A 16,923-nucleotide genomic window follows, 5' to 3' on the forward strand; every position below is an offset into this window, starting at 1 on the left:
CTGGTGAAACTCGAGACAAAGAGCTCTCATCGTCTGCAATGACCGCGGAATTGCGGTAAACATTATCTTTACAGCGGCCACCACTCGAGAAACGACGGTAATAAAGTGGAGGCGGTCGGACCACGCTCCAGCGACTCGCACGGCGAAGAACGGCCAGAAGTAACAAGGTATGTATGTGTCTGTGGCGTGCGTGCGTGCGTACGTACGTGCGTGCGTGTGCGTGTGTGCATGCACGCCAGCGCCGAGCAGTTCGCGCATGACTTGGTGACTTGGTGCTGAGAAACTGAATAGGACTCGCCGCGAACAGCGGTGCAAGGCGTGTGTGGTTTCACCGCCTGCAGTCTCGTTTTAGGGGATGTGGGCTGCCGCCGTCGCCGCTGTCAAGCCCTTGGAAACGTTCACTCCCACGAGTGGTGAGTTTCTGTCAATACGTTTTTAAAGCGAAGCTTTATATGCCTAGGCGAAATCGTGTATGGCAAGGCGAAATCGCCTGCGTACAGAAAACTGTCATCATCAGCATTGGCTCGAGCGTCGTCGTCTTCTTCCGCAGCTGGCTCGTTGGCGCCCCTCGGGTTGCGCTCATGTTCGTGGTCGGCACGCGCTCGTGCCACTGCTCCTGCATTAGTCGTCAACGTCTTGCACAGCTGACTGCGTTGCCGCTCCTCGCTGTAGCGTAGAATTTCACTTCTCTTCTGTCGTCGTAATGGGGAGGCCGCGTTTACGGGGCGATGAGCCGTTGCTTAAGAGGGTATGAGCCAGCCATTGTCTTACGTGACGGACAGATTTAGGTTTGAAGCAATTTAATTTCGAAGGATTGCCAGCGGCAATGGCGGGTGAATAGATGGCGGGAGAGAAGTAGGCGGGGAATATATTCTAATAACAAGGAAAGTACAAGAACTCCTTTAATATTTAAGACAATTTTCTAGAATGTTCTAGTACTCCATTAAAGGATTTGATTTCGTTCCGAGTTTAGTCAGAAAAAATGTAATTCATCAGGAAATACGAGAACTCCCGAGAAACGGTGGTAAACATCGGACGACCAGAGAGAGAGATACATGAGAGAGGAAAAGCAGGAAAGTTAACCACAGACACTCCGGTTTGCTACTCTGCACTGGGGGAAGGGAATATTTGGACGTAAAGAAAGAGAGAGGGAGGGAGAGAAAGCAATTATTCGCCCAGATTTGAAGGTGCGCACGAAGCCTATAAACGGTTGCAGAGACCTGTGGACTTGAGGTACTGCAATAGCGCTTTCGCTACTTTCTGCGCCATCGGCACGCACGGCCATGGTCCAAGGACCTTCATTTTCTAAAATTATTTACAGTCACGCCGTTTTAAGGCTGTCCGGGGAGGTTCACGTTCGACGTCGTACCGGGGACAGAGGCACAAAATGTGTTCAATAGTTCCTATTGTTCCACACGAGTCACACATGAGCGCATCACCCATTCCGATGCGAAACGAGTAAGCCTTTGTGACTACCGTCCCGAGCCGGTGGCGGCATAATAATTTCGCCTTAGAGCGGCAAACTTTTGACGGCACTTGTAGCTATAGGGATGGATCAAATGTATGTAGATTACATTTAGGGAGTTTAGGAGAAGACCAAAATTTGTGTCATAGCTTTAGCCACGAAACGAAGTTTTCTGCAACACCGGCTCTGAATACGATGATTGGAACAGTTTAGGCTGGGTTGCTTTTGAAGCGTGTTCCCAAATGTTGTACAAACGAGTGTCAGAAGTGAGCGTCAACACTCAAGTGCCTTTATAGTGTGCAGCTAGTGCCCACGGGCATCGATCTTTGATGGTTCATTTGAAAGTGAACTGCTGTTTCGCAGTGTCGCGGACAGTTACTCAGTGTCGATGGCTTCAGAAACCAAGGCAGAACGCTTGTGGATTTTTGAATCTCAGACTCAGCATTGGAGAAAAGAGAAATGCGACAGAGTCGGTTCAGAACCGAGCTGCCAGGTTTTCTCACTACTAATATATATATATATATATATATATATATATATATATATATATATATAGTAGTAACGAGATCTTGAATCGGCCAAGCATATTTTTAGCGATGAGAAACACAACTAGGTGGTTATCTGAGGTTTATTTACCCAACAGTGTCGGTCGGTGGACCGACCTTTTTCAAGGGATACAGGAACTTCTCTTTATATATATATATATATATATATATATATATATATATATATACAAGTTTTAATATCTCAGTTGTGTCTTCCGTTGCTCACCTTCCACCGCAGCCCCCCCCCCCCCCCCCCCCTGCCCATCTTTTTTAGTTTTCAGGCTCTTTCATTCCCTGCCCTCAGATAACCAAATTATTATTTCAGCACATCGTTTATCGGGCCATCTTAATTCTCTGTAGCCGCCACATGTACATTCCCCTACGAATAAACCTTCTTTTCTTTTTGTGTGCACACAACCCGAGAATGCAATAACCTTCCTTCTAACGTCACCCTCATCAGCGACATTTCTTGTATAAAAACTGCCATTCAAAAACAGCATCTGTCTAGTCACGCCACCTAACTGAACCCGCAATTTTTCTTTGTGCCCACCCGTCATGTAATGTCCCAATTCTTGGGACCATTTAGGTATTATGAATGAATGAATGAATGAATGAATGAATGAATGAATGAATGAATGAATGAATGAATGAATGAATGAATAAAACCAGCGAAGCGTAGCGATTTCAATAGAGATTAAAATAATAGCGCCTATTTGAATGAAGCAACGTTTCTCTTTCCATTTCGAACCCTTTCTGCATTTATGAAATTTATTCACAAACATACCTAGACCTCAACAGGATGTGAAGTTGGACCATTTCGTATGACTGCATTTTCAAGGGCGCAAAAAGAGAAAACGCGAATATATTGCCTTTGTGTCTCTTGGCCTTCTTCGTATTTGTCTTGTTTTTCTGCACTGTTGTTTAAAAAAGCCTGGACCTTAGACAACTTCGGTAGTCTAGTCAGGTTAAGAATATAATTTACTGGGATGAATGTCGGTAATTCAAGCTATCCAATGCTATTTCTAGCTTGTTGGTTTGCGTACGTGAGGCAAGTGCCAGTGTTCCAGTGTGGGGCAGCATGTATTGACGGCAGTACAAACTCTGCGTGTGATCGATACGATTCCCGTAATATAAAGCCTTAGCCACATACAGATTCATTTCCTCAGCCAAGCTTGCCAGTACGTTTTGTCATTGAGTCTAATATATGCGCTGGTAGTTTGCATGCAGTTTTCCAAGGCACACGGTGGCGGTCATGTGGTGGTCCCGGTGGCGGTCATGGTCATGGTGGCGGTCAAATAATAACATAAGAGCACGCGTTTACATTTGCTACATTCTTATGTACCCCATGTGCAAGATGCTTCGGCGAACACTTCAAGTAGTTCTTAAAAACACAGCACAGGGGAAAGTGGCTACTTTTTACGTGGCCCATAATAAGCGCCTGTGAACATGAGACAATATTCGATAACAACGGAATGTATTATGCAACTGATTAAAATTTGCCTATTTACATCTTAAGGCAAGTGTGCACAAACCTACAGTGAAATGCATTGTCGTTATGTGTACTAGGTTCCCAGAAAGCTATCCTTATTCAGTGCGGGCCGCAGCTATGTGGAACCCCAATGGTAACTTTGAGGGATCGATATTCTCGGAGCAGCTGGTAGCCTCCGTATCCCTGTTGGGTATAGAGCGCTTTCAATTCCGCAATTGTAAATTACGCTCCAACGTAGCTAATTATAAGTGTAAACAAGGACTTGTCGCCACTTAACCATTGGATCCTTGATCATGGCAGCGTTCGACATCCGCCAGCATATATGATTGTGTTGCAAAAAAAAAAAAAAAAAAAAAAAAAACCGACCTATTTGCCCCTGCAGCATTGTTAAGAATAACATTGTCTTCAATGAAGCATCGGTTATAAATCAGTTCCTTATAGACATCTATACAGTCGAACGTCAAGGTCCATTAGCAACATGCACTATCACTGCTAATACTGCAGAAGTACAAGTGATATAATTATAACCCCAAAGTACTAATATTTGTTATCTATTTTGCCACTAGCAAGGCCTGTAAATTCCTCAGTCCCCGCCTCTTCTTCCAGACATGAGGTCGCATTCCTCAGATAAGGCGCCTAACCTTGACGCTCCAAGGAAAAATGAAGTGGGTTCAACACCTTGTCGCCCGTCACCTCCTCTATGCGGCCGAGGCGGGCCTGCCTCTGACAACAACCTGCCATAATTTTTAGGGCATAATAATACTCACACCTCCTGATCACGTAATTAATCGGCAAAGAGATAGCGCCGAGGAAAAAGAGGAAAAAAGGGCTATTTAAGCCTTAAAAAAAAAAAAAGAAACGATGAACTTCTGCACATTGATGAATACAGAGCCCGACCAAAGCACCTTTGAGAACTTTCTAAAAAAAATAATCTTTGATATTAAACAATGCCTGTTTTATTCTACAAAGCCGCCTTAATTACGTACTTACGATCACCGCCTCTGCACAGCTTTATATGACCAGCAGGCCAAAAACCAAAAGCAGTCAAAGCTGCATGCAGACAACGAGCCATGCTCTGCTCGCGATGTCTCGATCATTGATGTTGCTCGATTACGATGGCAACATCACGAGCCATGTTGTAATTGTAACAGCATATAACCCAACTTAACGTTAGTCTTAAGATTTTTCGTTCCATCTTAGGACTAACGCTAAGAGACAGGAAGAGAGCGGTGTGGATCAGAGAACAAACGGGGATAGCCGATATTCTAGTTGAAATTAAGCGGAAGAAATGGAGCTGGGCAGGCCATGTAATGCGTAGGATTGATAACCGGTGGGCCATTAGGGTTATAGAATGGATACCAAGAGAAGGGAAGCACAGTCGAGGTCGGCAGAAAACCAGATGGGATGATGAAGTTAGGAAATTTGCAGGCGCTAGTTGGAATACGCTAGCGCAAGACAGGGGTAATTGGAGATCGCAGGGGGTGGCCTTCGTCCTGCAGTGGACATAAAATATAGGCTGCTGCTGCTGCTGCTGCTGCTGCTGCTGCTGCTGCTGCTGCTGCTGCTGCTGCTGCTGCTGCTGCTGCTGCTGCTGCTGCTGCTGCTGCTGATGATGATGATGATAACCCTGACAGCATAAGCGTCGATGATCTGTCTCAAAATGACAGTTTTGTACGAGTCATGGTATATTCCCTCAAGGATCGCGCTTAATTTTTTCCCGACTGCTCATAACTTGGCTGCGTGTTACTTCACGCATCGCATGTATTGTGAGCGATAATAGCAGGACTTTCCGATTATAAACACTTGCTTTCAAGGTCGTAAAAAAGACGAGTGAAATTTCACCAAACAATCGCCTACAATGACCGTATCAACTGCTATAGCGCTCTTCAAGCTATTTAGCTATCTGCGAGCTCTGATAGTACCCTTGTATTATCTTGCTATCTCGCTCCCAAGCCTACTCGCTCACCAATTTCGCAATGCGGACCTTCAGACCAGACCTCGTCTCCCTATCTGCCATCAAAGCACCTCTGACACGCTTGTATATCCTGTTACACCGTCTAAACGTGAAGTGCAGTCAGTGGCGTGTTATTAATTACAACTGAGCCTGTGTTATTGCTCCTAAGCTATTGCTTATCATGGAGGAAAATAGGTCAGTTAAACTTTGCTGCGTACGTTTCCGCACTGGGTGCAACAAGACACACCATTTTTCAAGGATTGCCGGCCAACGCATTTAGCGAATCGCTCGACCGGTGTCAGCGCTGTGTATTCTGTCCGATATGAAATCGTAGCGTCCAAATGGGTCACGAATAGCCCAGACACTCTCGAATAATTGACGCGCTTGTCATAAGACATCCAGGTCGGCCGCATCAATAATCTCGCATGGGGCTAAATACTGGCATATGTACACGCGCGAGCTAAATTGGCCGTACTCTACTTATAGGCTATCACAGCTCTGGAATGATTCAACAAGATTGCTCTCAATTTTTTCTAGATAATGTATTTGAAAATATCGACGTTACTTGGTCGTTCGGTTTTATATGGCAACCTTAAGTAAGTTACAAAAGTGCTTCGCTGGGCTTTTCTATTCGTAACATGCCACAACCGCCGTTATCAGTTGAAAATGCCTTTTGAACTGATAACAGAGGTTGTGGCGTGTTACGAAAAGAATAGAAGGGCCATACAACATTTCCGCATATAAGATCCGATGAATAACCCGTAAAGGAATGGGTTTTTGAATATACTTTCACGAGGGTAGTGTGCAATCTATTCCGCCCGCTTTAGATAACACACACTTCGCACCATAGCTTGCTAGGGTTGTGGCTTGGGCTAGTTGGTTCATTGTACGAAAGCAGGGGAACAGTGCCAAATTGACGGAACACAACTGACGTCCTTTCGTCGTCTTGTGTTCCGCCATATTTGCGTTGTTCCTGTACTTTCGCACCATAGCCAAGCTGTCTGCAATCTCCTTGGCGGAAGAAACTCGCCAGATTACGTGACTACTTCGTCCCCCCCCCCCCCCCTTCCCTCGTTATTAAATGTGTACTTCAAAGAAGGCGAGTAAAATTCCCCCTCTTGACAGGGAAATCAGTGAAGCATTGAACAGCAAACAGTTAACCGCCATGAAAAGTGGTAACGTGAGGTTCTTGGCGTGCGTTATAGTTCATATGCTGTCAGGTGATCTTCTCTTTAGTTGTTTATTGGTTCAAGCCATTTTTATTCGACATGAAAATTCTACGAACTAAATGGGAGGGAAGCCTGGTCCGGTCGCCCTGTGGTTTTCTCCTCTGCCAGGGCCCAACCGACGAGCAATTGCAACCGGTCAGGGTCAACGCTACGATGAATGGCTCCTATTGCTCGAAAGTGGGTTTGGCGATGGGGTCTACCACGGGGGTTAAACTGGGAAGCGCGTGTTCCCGGCCCACGAGCACTCCGCTGTGAGGACATTGCGGTCTGAAATTCGAGGGGTAACATAGGTGTAGCTTTTCGAGGGATGGGAATGTGCTTCTTTATAGCTTTTGGAGAATGTCCTCCTCTAGTTTGCTAAGATTCGTGCGTGATGGAGAGAATATTTTTCGATCTGAACGTATTCTACGATTGCGTTGTGGGTTCGTGTCTGCTTCCTGGGTCGCTACGGCCTGCGTCGGGGATAGCTCGGTGGAGAATATCGCGACCGAGCCTGTTGGTGGCTTCGTTTCCTCCTGGAATGTCCATGTGGCCGGGGAAGCCGATTACCGAGATTGATCTTATTGAGTGTTTCTGCAGACCTTCCAGGCACATGCTGGAGCAGCGGCCATCGATTAAATTCCGGTAGGCCTGCTGCTAGTCCGTGAAAATCTTTGCTTCGGAGATTGTCGCTGCGGCTAGCGCAATCGCCAGTTCTTCTACCTGCGTGGGGTTGGTAGTTCTGATGGAGGCGCAGTTGCGGAGATTGCGTTGAGAGTCGACGACTGCCGACGTCATGATCCCCATGATGGCGCCATGCGGCATGCACGTATAATGTGTCTCCTGGGGTGTCCCACGCCATACTAAGGGCTTCTGCCCAGACTTGCAGTTGTTCGGTGTTATGTATTAGGTGCATGTGTTTGGGGATGGGGTAGACCCTGATCTTTTCGCGGAGCTCACGTGGTAGGTTCACGGTGCTCTCTTTTCCATAGCCGGAGGACATCCAGCAGGTGGCGCCCCGCAGTGTTTCGAGAGAGGCGGCGAATTTGAGCTTGTGTCTGGGTGTAGGACATTTCGGCCAGTTTATTGTGCACGCCCAGTGTCAGTAATTTTGGCGTTCACGTCTGTGAGTGTGGTCCCAGGGCCGTCTTATACGCTTTTCTAATCAGGGTCTAGATCTTCTGTTCCTCGATCTTCGTGTGGTATAAATACGGTATCCCGTGCATCACCCTAGAAACGATCGATGAACGCGCAAACCAATCGGAGCGCTTATCGTTCTTTTAGATAAATACAATCATGCCGAATAATGTTCCCTTGAAACTGACCTATCGGGTTTACGTTTTGGTGTGTCGTCAAAATGAGTGAGACGTAAGAATGAGCACATTATCGCGAAAACGTTACTATTTGCCCAAATTCATCAAGTGGCGTCCTTCTCTGTCTGACCCATGCAGCCTAGCACCAAAGCACGAAGTGGATCCCTCAGGTGACAGTGAAGGGTGGCCATGGAGTTCGAGAAGGTGCTGCGCGAGATTGGAGGCTACGGTCTCTTTAACAAGACCATCGTCACCGCTGCGCTGATGCTATCCGCATGGCACGCGACACTCTGCTACTTCGGTCAAGTGTTCATCCACATCACACCAGCCAGCCAGTGGTGCTTCCTCAATTACACCGGCGATGGCTCGACACCACCCGTGGACATAGATCAGCTACCCCGAGGCCGCTGCCAGGTGCGTACACGCTCAAGCACGCTTGAGAACGTATCACCTTAAAAGAGAGTAGGGTAATATGTCATTTTAACCATTCATAGTGCCATAGTGTTCTCGTTCCCGACATCGGGTATTTCTTGCATCCTGTTAACTGCTGTATTGTCGAGTCCATTGAGAAAGCGACGTCCAAGTCTCAAGATGCAAACACTTCCAGCCTCTCTATACTAGGTCCCGCAGCTAACCAAGGTATCATAAATTACTTAGAGAGCAGGATCTGGAGGAACGGCGGCCTTATCGCTATTCAGTCAGCAATATTTAGGATGTCTGACTGCTTAATTAGGAACATTTAAAGCAAATATACGAAGTACCTTAAGCATCCTCTTGCGTGCTCGAGATATTTGAGAAAATACAAAAGAAAAGATAAAGCTAATGAAGCAGGCGGAGCTCTCGCTATATGTCAGGAGTCCTTCTTTGATCACCAGTGCTGTAAAACAAATCCTCACAATTCGCTTTCAACGTTTACAGATACTCCGGCAACAGCCAGATGGCCAATACAGCAGCAATGATACGGCGGTCACTGACAGTGGCAGCGAGTGGATCACCTGCCCCACGAGATGGTACTACGACAACAACGAGATATACACCACCGTCACCATGGAGGTGGGTTCACGTTCCCGGGCGTTTTCCGTATGTGGTTTGCTTGAGCTCGCAAACCATCCTGGTTACCTGCGTGCGCGTCTACCGTGTACTACCATCCGTCACGAAGGGCAACCGAGGCAGTGGCCAGTGCCCACTCACATATTCGGTTGATGAAGCCGTCCTGTCAGCCGGCTGGCCCGGACGAGCCTTTGATCTATTTCTCGGTTTCAGGCAGCCAGATATGGCCGCCTCAAGCATCACCGCCCTCTACACATTTACACGGATTCGCAAGACGCCATACGTGAACTTAACAAGATTGACGCACACCCACTGGCAACCGCCATCCACGAAGAAGCAACACTTCTGCGGCACAAGGGAACTGAGCTGCACATTTATTGGACACCGAGTCATATGGGCGCAGGAGGGAATGAGCGAGCGGACGCGCTCGCGCGGGGAGCATATTTACCCACCCCCTATTCTCCTTGCCCCGTTTCCGTCACAGCTCGATCGGCAGAAGATGTCGACGCTGTCGATGCTCACCTGCAGCTCCGACAGCATAGAAAGCTTGCTCTACAAGCGCTTCTGCCCGAAGGCCATGACCCCCTCCCTCCTGGGCTTCCACGCCGGGAACGCGTGGCACTCCGCCGTCTACGCACCGGCACGGCAGTCACGCCTGCGTTCAAAGCCCAATACATCGACAAGTCGCTTGACCCCACCTGCGGAACTTGCACCACGGGTGCGCCAGCCACAGCCCACCACTTGCTATGGACATGTCCTGGCCTGTCATCACTGCGAAGAATCTGCCTTGCTGGGCTGCAGAGCTCAGTCGCCACTCTCAATGACTGGATCCTTCCTAGAGGGACCCCTCAACACCGCAAAGCTATATATGACAGCTTGCTCACCTACCTTATAAGAAGCGAAACCATTAACTTAATCTAGGCACCTCACCGGAAAAACCACTGGGGTTGCCTTTTCATACAAGTACAATTTTCTATTTTTTTATGACTGAATAAACGTATTTCTCTCTCTCTCTCTCGGTTTAGCCCCCTAAATAAATGGGAAGTTGGCTCGATTGCACGCTCGAGAATTACAGTCAATGAACGGGAGACTACAAATTCTTATGTATTGTAAATTAAGCGTTATAAAAGGGTTCTTTTTGCCTAAAGCGACACTAAACATAAATTATTTTAGCTATATTATTAAATTACCTTTCTAAAATACCAAGAAAGCAACAGTTGCAGTGAGATGACGCTTGATAGGCCATGAAAAAAAAAAAGCGCTCCCAAACAAAGTTGCCGCGACATCTCGCCGTGGCGTCATAGATTTTGACGATGTTTCTTCCGGTATAGTTAATTCTTTATCCGTAAAGATAGACTAGACTCTGTACTAAACTAGCCGAAGACTGAACTTAGCAAGCTTCAATAACTTGTACTGACCACAACGGCACAAATGTGTCATTTTACTATCAAATTCATGACGTCACACTGACGTTGCGGCACCAGAGTTATAGCGCAAAAATTAAAAATAAAATGACACATTGATGTTCGTCATTTCTCTGCTAATAATCAACCTGCTGTCTCAAAATAAACGAAATAGAGTTCTGAGAGTAAACTTTATCGGTCTAAACTGATTTAGCGTTTTTTTTATTGCCACAATAATGATTGCATCAAGGTGCCTATAATTACGACTGTTGTCTCAAAGTTATACTGGGAAGCGCACGATATAGTCCAATGATAAAGTACACTGTATGTGTTACCCTTCTCCTGGGTGCACGGTGACCTTTGGTGCTTAAACACTATTGTAGTCGTCACCGCCGGATTGCGAGCCAACATATTAGCAGTGTCCGTAGAGTGTAGTGTTCAGAAGCAAGGCGAGTTTCAAAAAAAGAAGAAAGATGCTGTTTGAAGACAAAAATTATTTACTTTGCATTAATAAATTTAGAATAATCTGTTTATATATGTAGGCTATCTTAATGCTGCCTTTCTAAGCAGAGTGCAGCCAGTATAGCAGCACAACACATCGTTAGTGTTTCCTTCTCATCAGCCACTATTGAAGTTTTGCGAAACATTATGCAACTTTCATGACGCACTGCTTTTGGAATATTGAACTTGGTCATATTAAGAGTTGAGCTGACGCTTATATGGTAAACTATGTTAATTGTCGGGCATTGTGCACATGAGTAACCTGGACTCCGCCGTGGCTCTGAAGCATTTTTCTCAAATACAGAGTACCGAAGTCGATTAGTTTTTTTTTTCGATGGCCCACGTTTCCTATATCTTGGACCAAAGCACCACATGCCTCACTAAGTAGATTTTTCCAGCGGTAACCGAGTTACCTGTAAAAAGTTTTGGCATATTGGGCCTGGTCGTTTCAAAGTGTTTGGCCGTGCTACACTAGTCACGAAGAACAGCTTTAAAACTGTTTTACGATAATAAGTGGGTGTAGCAGCAATAATCTGGCTTAATCGTCAGGATTGCATCCTGTTTGTGCATCGGAGCTTAATAGCTGTCCTACACATTTTTTTAGCGCTGTCAAGGCATTCAGAAGCGACTATACGTTCGTAGAATACGTCATTACTTTCTACACTTTCTGGACGCAATGAAATCTAGTCGTAATGAAATAACTTGCGTCTGACGAAATTTAATTGCAGTAAAAAATTGTGCCCAGACAATTTAAATATTACTGCAATAAAACGCAACTTATCATTTAAAACAAACTGACTGCGCTCGTCCGCAGCATAAGTTGTCTCGATGCAGCATACACTGTCAGCAAAACGGGTGTGCAAATAACCTTCTATAAATTTTTGTATTTCGAATGAAATCCCCCCTGGTGTAATCCCTTATTGGCGATGCAGGTAATGAATAAATAAAATAATAAAAAAAGCTTTTTCTTCATGTTCATTCTCCGCTGACTGATTCTTTTAATTTTTTTAAACTGTCACGTATTTTGAAAAGTGTGTGCAGCTCAGGCACTCGGCCTGGGCAGCCTATCGCAAAAATATTATGACCAGCCAGCTGTTAGCTAGCGACGGCCGGCTTGCCTTTACTTTTTTTACACGATGCTGTACCTTTAATTATCAGCAAAACTAAGTAAGCGCTTGCGTACTGAGCGTCTCATTTAGCATGATTTCCTTTTTTTTCGCCACAACGTTGAACATGTGCAGAACCAATGGGTGTGCGGAGACAGCTGGAAGATGTACGCAGTCCACACAGCCTACTTCACCGGGTCCATAGTCTCCTATTTGCTTTCTGGATTCCTTGCCGACAGGTGAGAAATCTTCGCTCCCAAACAGGTTCCCCGGCTTGCTTAACGTTTTGCTGATATCCAATGGGTACAAAACTTTCGTTACTTCGGAACTTTTCGAATACAGCAATTTTACGACTACGCGATGTTTTCTTCTTCTTTTTATATTTTACTGATTCCAGAATAGGCAGGAAGAAGACAGTAATCCTAGTCATGCTCATCGGAGCCACCGGAAACTTGCTCGGGACATTCTTTCCCACTTTCACGACATTCCCGATTTGGAGGTTTCTGACGTCTATGGGATCCGACACTGTATGCACGACCATTTACGTCATCGGTAAGACAATCAATTGGTTCTTTGAAGAAGCGGCGGAGGGTACTAATTTTTAAGGAGGTAATGAAGCAGCCATGACCGCAAAATATGTTACTGAGACATCTTTACAAAGAAGAATGAATAAGCAAGAAAAAGACGTGGTGCTTTGCGCTGAGCGTCCAGCAGCTTTACCAGCATGGCTACAGTTCTATAAAGTGTCGGTTGGATTGCAGTGAGAAATTGAGGCAGAGTAAGAACAGGGGCAGAGTGATAGTGTCTTCCCGTGGTTTTCATTAGCATTGCAACTTTCGTTTTTCTGTTTTGTCACCTCTATGACAGTTTTATCTCTTTGGCGTTGTTGCTGAATCCACGAACAATGTATAGGGCTGTGTCCGAATATCAATTTATTACAGCACAAACTGGCCTAGATAAGTGTGCCGAGGAGTATGAACCGCGGTGGGCAAACTTATACGTTCCACTGATTTAAGGAATGACTTGCATGTCCCGGTGCCTGCAACTCTCACATTCAACAAATGCTACGACACAACTATACAGGCAAGACAATAATTTGAAAGGTGTAATGTACGTGCTCAAAGATTGAAACGTGAACAGCAACGAACGCCTCTTACGCGTAACTGTAATAGACCCGAGCCTACGTTTAGGAGTATTTAGGCCACTGTTACAAATGCAGGTGAACCTGGAAACGAAACAACATACTAGGGTAGTTTCCGATTTGTACGTGTTTCAATTCGTTGAGCACTGCAGTTACCGGGTGCCTACAACACTCCTTCACCTACCATTCGGGTGTGTGCCCTTATTTTCGTTCTTTATCTTGGGTGAGTAACACTTGGGATACGAGAAAGTGCATGTACGAAAATGATCACAAAGCCGTCTACATTGCTTATCGGTTCGGGAAACTTGCTGACTTTAATTTTTTTTTCTTCCTTCCCACCATGCTCTGCACCGCTGAAGCCCTAGAGTACACGGTGAAGGAGCGGCGGACGCTCGTCGCCTTCCTGTGGGCTATCAACTGGTCCGTGCTGGCCACTGCGCTGCCTTGGTACACTTATCTCATTCAAAGCTGGAGGGGCCTCCTTATCACCAACACCGCTGTGGACGCTGTCCTGCTTCTCTCCCTCTGGTGGGTGCCATTCGGACGGCTTTTATTGACCGTAAAAAGGCCGTTACACTTTGTCTGATCGAGTGTACAGCTCACGGATACACCGCACGGCACGCCGTTGCGTAAACATGTTATTCGCGCCCGCCGCTGAAAATGCAAAGGCACCGTCTAGGTCTCCTTGTCCCCGCCGGGTAAATTTGCCGTTTTTGTAAGTCTGACTAAATTTGGACAGTATACAGCTCCAAGACCAACTCTGGGCTGTCCAGAAGGTCCGCGAAGCGGCGGAGAGCCTAGGGCTACCCGTCCCGACGTGGGAGGAGCCCTCTACACCTTGACGAACAGTCGGGTGTCCTTCAGGACCTTTTCGGAAATAAAGTTTCACCCCCACCACCACCACACATCTACAAGGCGGCTGTGAGCCGACAGACTGTTCAGCGTCGCGGCGACCTAACAGTTCGTGACCCGTATTCACATAAAGCTGTTATGTTAAAATTGTTCGTAAGAAAAAAAGTCGAGTGACGCAGACATATTAGCGGAAACGCCTACAGACGATGACAAAAACACTTACTAACGGAAAGCTTTCTGAATTCGGCCCCGGATCCATATAAGTCATGATTTTGGTAGTGATCGAGCCTTTTGGGCGAAGGACAGCTCAGTGCCGACCGAAACATATCCGGACCAACGCAGATTGCAATCGCGTGTTTTCGTGGATTCGGTCCTTCTCCGCTTTTCTAGTGCTCGTAATGTGGCAGCAAGTTTGTTTTGTCTCCGTCATTCGTGCTCCCCGTTCTTCGCCCAACGCATAGGGTAATAACGTGGGGCGGGACACGACGATTCTGCGTTTCCATCCTTTCCCTCACGAGTGGTGCATAGTGTAGCAATTTATACTTGGATCCAACCTTAGCTCTCTATAGTTGGATCGCCCAAGAAGAGCGGCTAATTGTTACCCTCGAAGGGACTAGAGTTTCCTCAATAAAAAGCTTTAGCTTGGGGCCAACTTCGATTTCCCTGTTTAAATACATGCAAAGCACAGGAATGCGCTTATACGAAAAATATCACTGGACCAATTTGAAATAAACTTCTTGCAGGAAGCAGAATTTTAATTTAAGAACCGGAATTTTTTACAAAACATTTTCCAATAGTGGCAAGTTTCAAGAAAATTGAAGCACGAGATTTTGCAAATCTGTAACTCTGTACCAAAACAGACATCGAAGTTTTGTGAACACCATCTTTTAGAGTGTCTGAAGCGGATAAACTTGATATATTATTATAGCGCCTACACGAAATCGCTACGATAATTGCGAGGGTTCCGCAGAACTCGTACTCTCAAATTAGCGCTAAATTTCAGAGCGGTGTAAGAAATACACCAATTTAGACAGCTTTAGACTTGTCATTAGGTGCGTGTACGGAGTTGTGATATCCTTTTTTACTGCTGAGTTGCGGAGTTGTCAACTTGATACTTTAAATTTTTGTTTTCTTTTTCGACATTGCAATTTTTAGCAACATTATAAAAACAGTGACAGCCTCAATACTAAATCCACTGCCTACATTCCCTACATTTTAACTTCTCTTTTTAATGTCACAAACGTCATAAAATTCAATGCAGTGGTTGCCGAGAAATACGATTTCTCCGTTCCCATGTATTTAGAATCGGAGCCGTCGCGTAGCGCTAAAGGTTCCTCTTTGCCTCTAAAGCTTCCTCTTCAACTTGTTTAGTGTTTTTTTTTTCTTTATTGTATCTTCAAGGATTCCTATGGCATGGCTGTAGCCTTTAAAACACAACAGTCCTAGCCAGAACCACACTAATATTGCAGACGCTGGCACAAGAGCAAAACCAAATCCCCTTACTTTGACTTGTTGGCTTTGTTCTTTACCAACAGCATTTGCATGACAGTAAGCACGAATGCTCTTTAAAATTATTTCGTCGTCTTGCACGTGCTTCACTCGCTTACACACTCCCCTACCTTTCTCCTTGCACTAACAAAACAGGTGGCTTCCAGAGTCTTCTGGATGGCTGCTCTCCGTTGGCAAGAAAAAGAAGGCCCTCCAGACCTTCCAGAAAATTGCCCGCTTCAACGGGAAGGATGTCAGCGAAGAGCGCCTCAACGAACTATTGCAGGTAAGCTGCTTTGCAAAGTATTTTGTGTTATATGTACACCAGTGATTAAAGGCCACACTCGATCCGAAAGAAATTTGCTGCTCCTATGGCAACAGCGAATCCCCCCCCCCCCACCCCCCCCCCCCCCCCTCGGCAGAGTAACGGAACGTTCTACACACGTTTAATTTACTAAATATTCGATTTTTTTATCAGCCGACATGAGTGATTTTCCGGCTTTCAACTCATCTACTGCAATATAGCAGCAATATATGCTCTTGCCACGGACGCCACGACCTTGTCAACCACTTCTCCTTAGCGATGCACACATCTGATGGTCTTCGTCCGATACGGTATTGCCGGCGGTGGACTCCAAAAACATGCACAGATGCCTAGTCCTCAGTGTCTGAATGGATCACAGGGGTGGCGGTTTGGGCGTGTCGGTATTCCCTAAAGTTTTCGTGAATTAACGCACCTAAGAATGAGTGAAGGCAAGAAGAAGAAACAGGAAACAGGGTATCGCCTCTTGGTCTCCTACTTTTTCTTCTTTGTCCGGTTTTCTGCACTCATTCTCACTAGAGCTAAGTTCTGTAGCGTTCACCTGCGGTTCTTTAACGTTCACCTAAATCTAAATGCGTGAGCGTATTTAAATTTTTTTTTGCATTTTGACCTCATCGAAATGCCTGCGGTCCAACCCACGACCTCGAGCTCTGCAGCGCAATGCAGTAGCCACTGTGGTATACTTCGGCGGTTGCCATATGGTGACGGTTAAGTTGAGAACTACGGGGAATAACTTGACGAAGACTGCTTGAGGACGACAGCGTAACGTAAAGAATGAACGGAAGCACACAGCGAACAGTGTTTCGAATTTATAGCTGCTGTCGCAGTAAAATGTACTTCAGATTTCGGAGGTTGCTGTGTAGCGAAGTGTTCTAGTTTTAATTTCGGCGATACGACATGCCGTGTCACCAGCTATTAAAAGGCCTTTCAAAGTGAGACATGCAGTGTATGTGTTGTCCTTGATCGTGGCGACGCTGTTCGAAAGTGCCAGCTCCAACCAATCTTCAACCCCTTTCCTAGTTAAGTGGTACGCTCACGAGATCTACTGTTAGCGGAATCGCCGAATTTCTGTCTTCTTTTGCTGAA

At 45.9% G+C, this 16,923-nt stretch overlaps 1 protein-coding gene across 1 annotated transcript in view; it reads left to right on the forward strand.

The window, feature by feature from the left end:
* Positions 1-205: 205 nt before the first annotated feature.
* LOC119442129 (solute carrier family 22 member 8) overlaps positions 206-16,923 on the forward strand; it is a 33,055-nt gene continuing 16,337 nt past the window's right edge. Inside the window, exons 1-7 of the mRNA XM_037706882.2 lie at positions 206-413; positions 8,113-8,388; positions 8,893-9,027; positions 12,170-12,273; positions 12,432-12,586; positions 13,535-13,703; positions 15,672-15,801. Coding sequence (XP_037562810.1) covers positions 8,164-8,388; positions 8,893-9,027; positions 12,170-12,273; positions 12,432-12,586; positions 13,535-13,703; positions 15,672-15,801 — 918 coding nt within the window. The 5' untranslated portion in view covers positions 206-413; positions 8,113-8,163. The remainder of the gene's footprint in view (positions 414-8,112; positions 8,389-8,892; positions 9,028-12,169; positions 12,274-12,431; positions 12,587-13,534; positions 13,704-15,671; positions 15,802-16,923) is intronic.

This window comes from Dermacentor silvarum, chromosome 2 (genome assembly GCF_013339745.2).
Source record: "Dermacentor silvarum isolate Dsil-2018 chromosome 2, BIME_Dsil_1.4, whole genome shotgun sequence".
NCBI classification, from domain to species: domain Eukaryota; kingdom Metazoa; phylum Arthropoda; class Arachnida; order Ixodida; family Ixodidae; genus Dermacentor; species Dermacentor silvarum.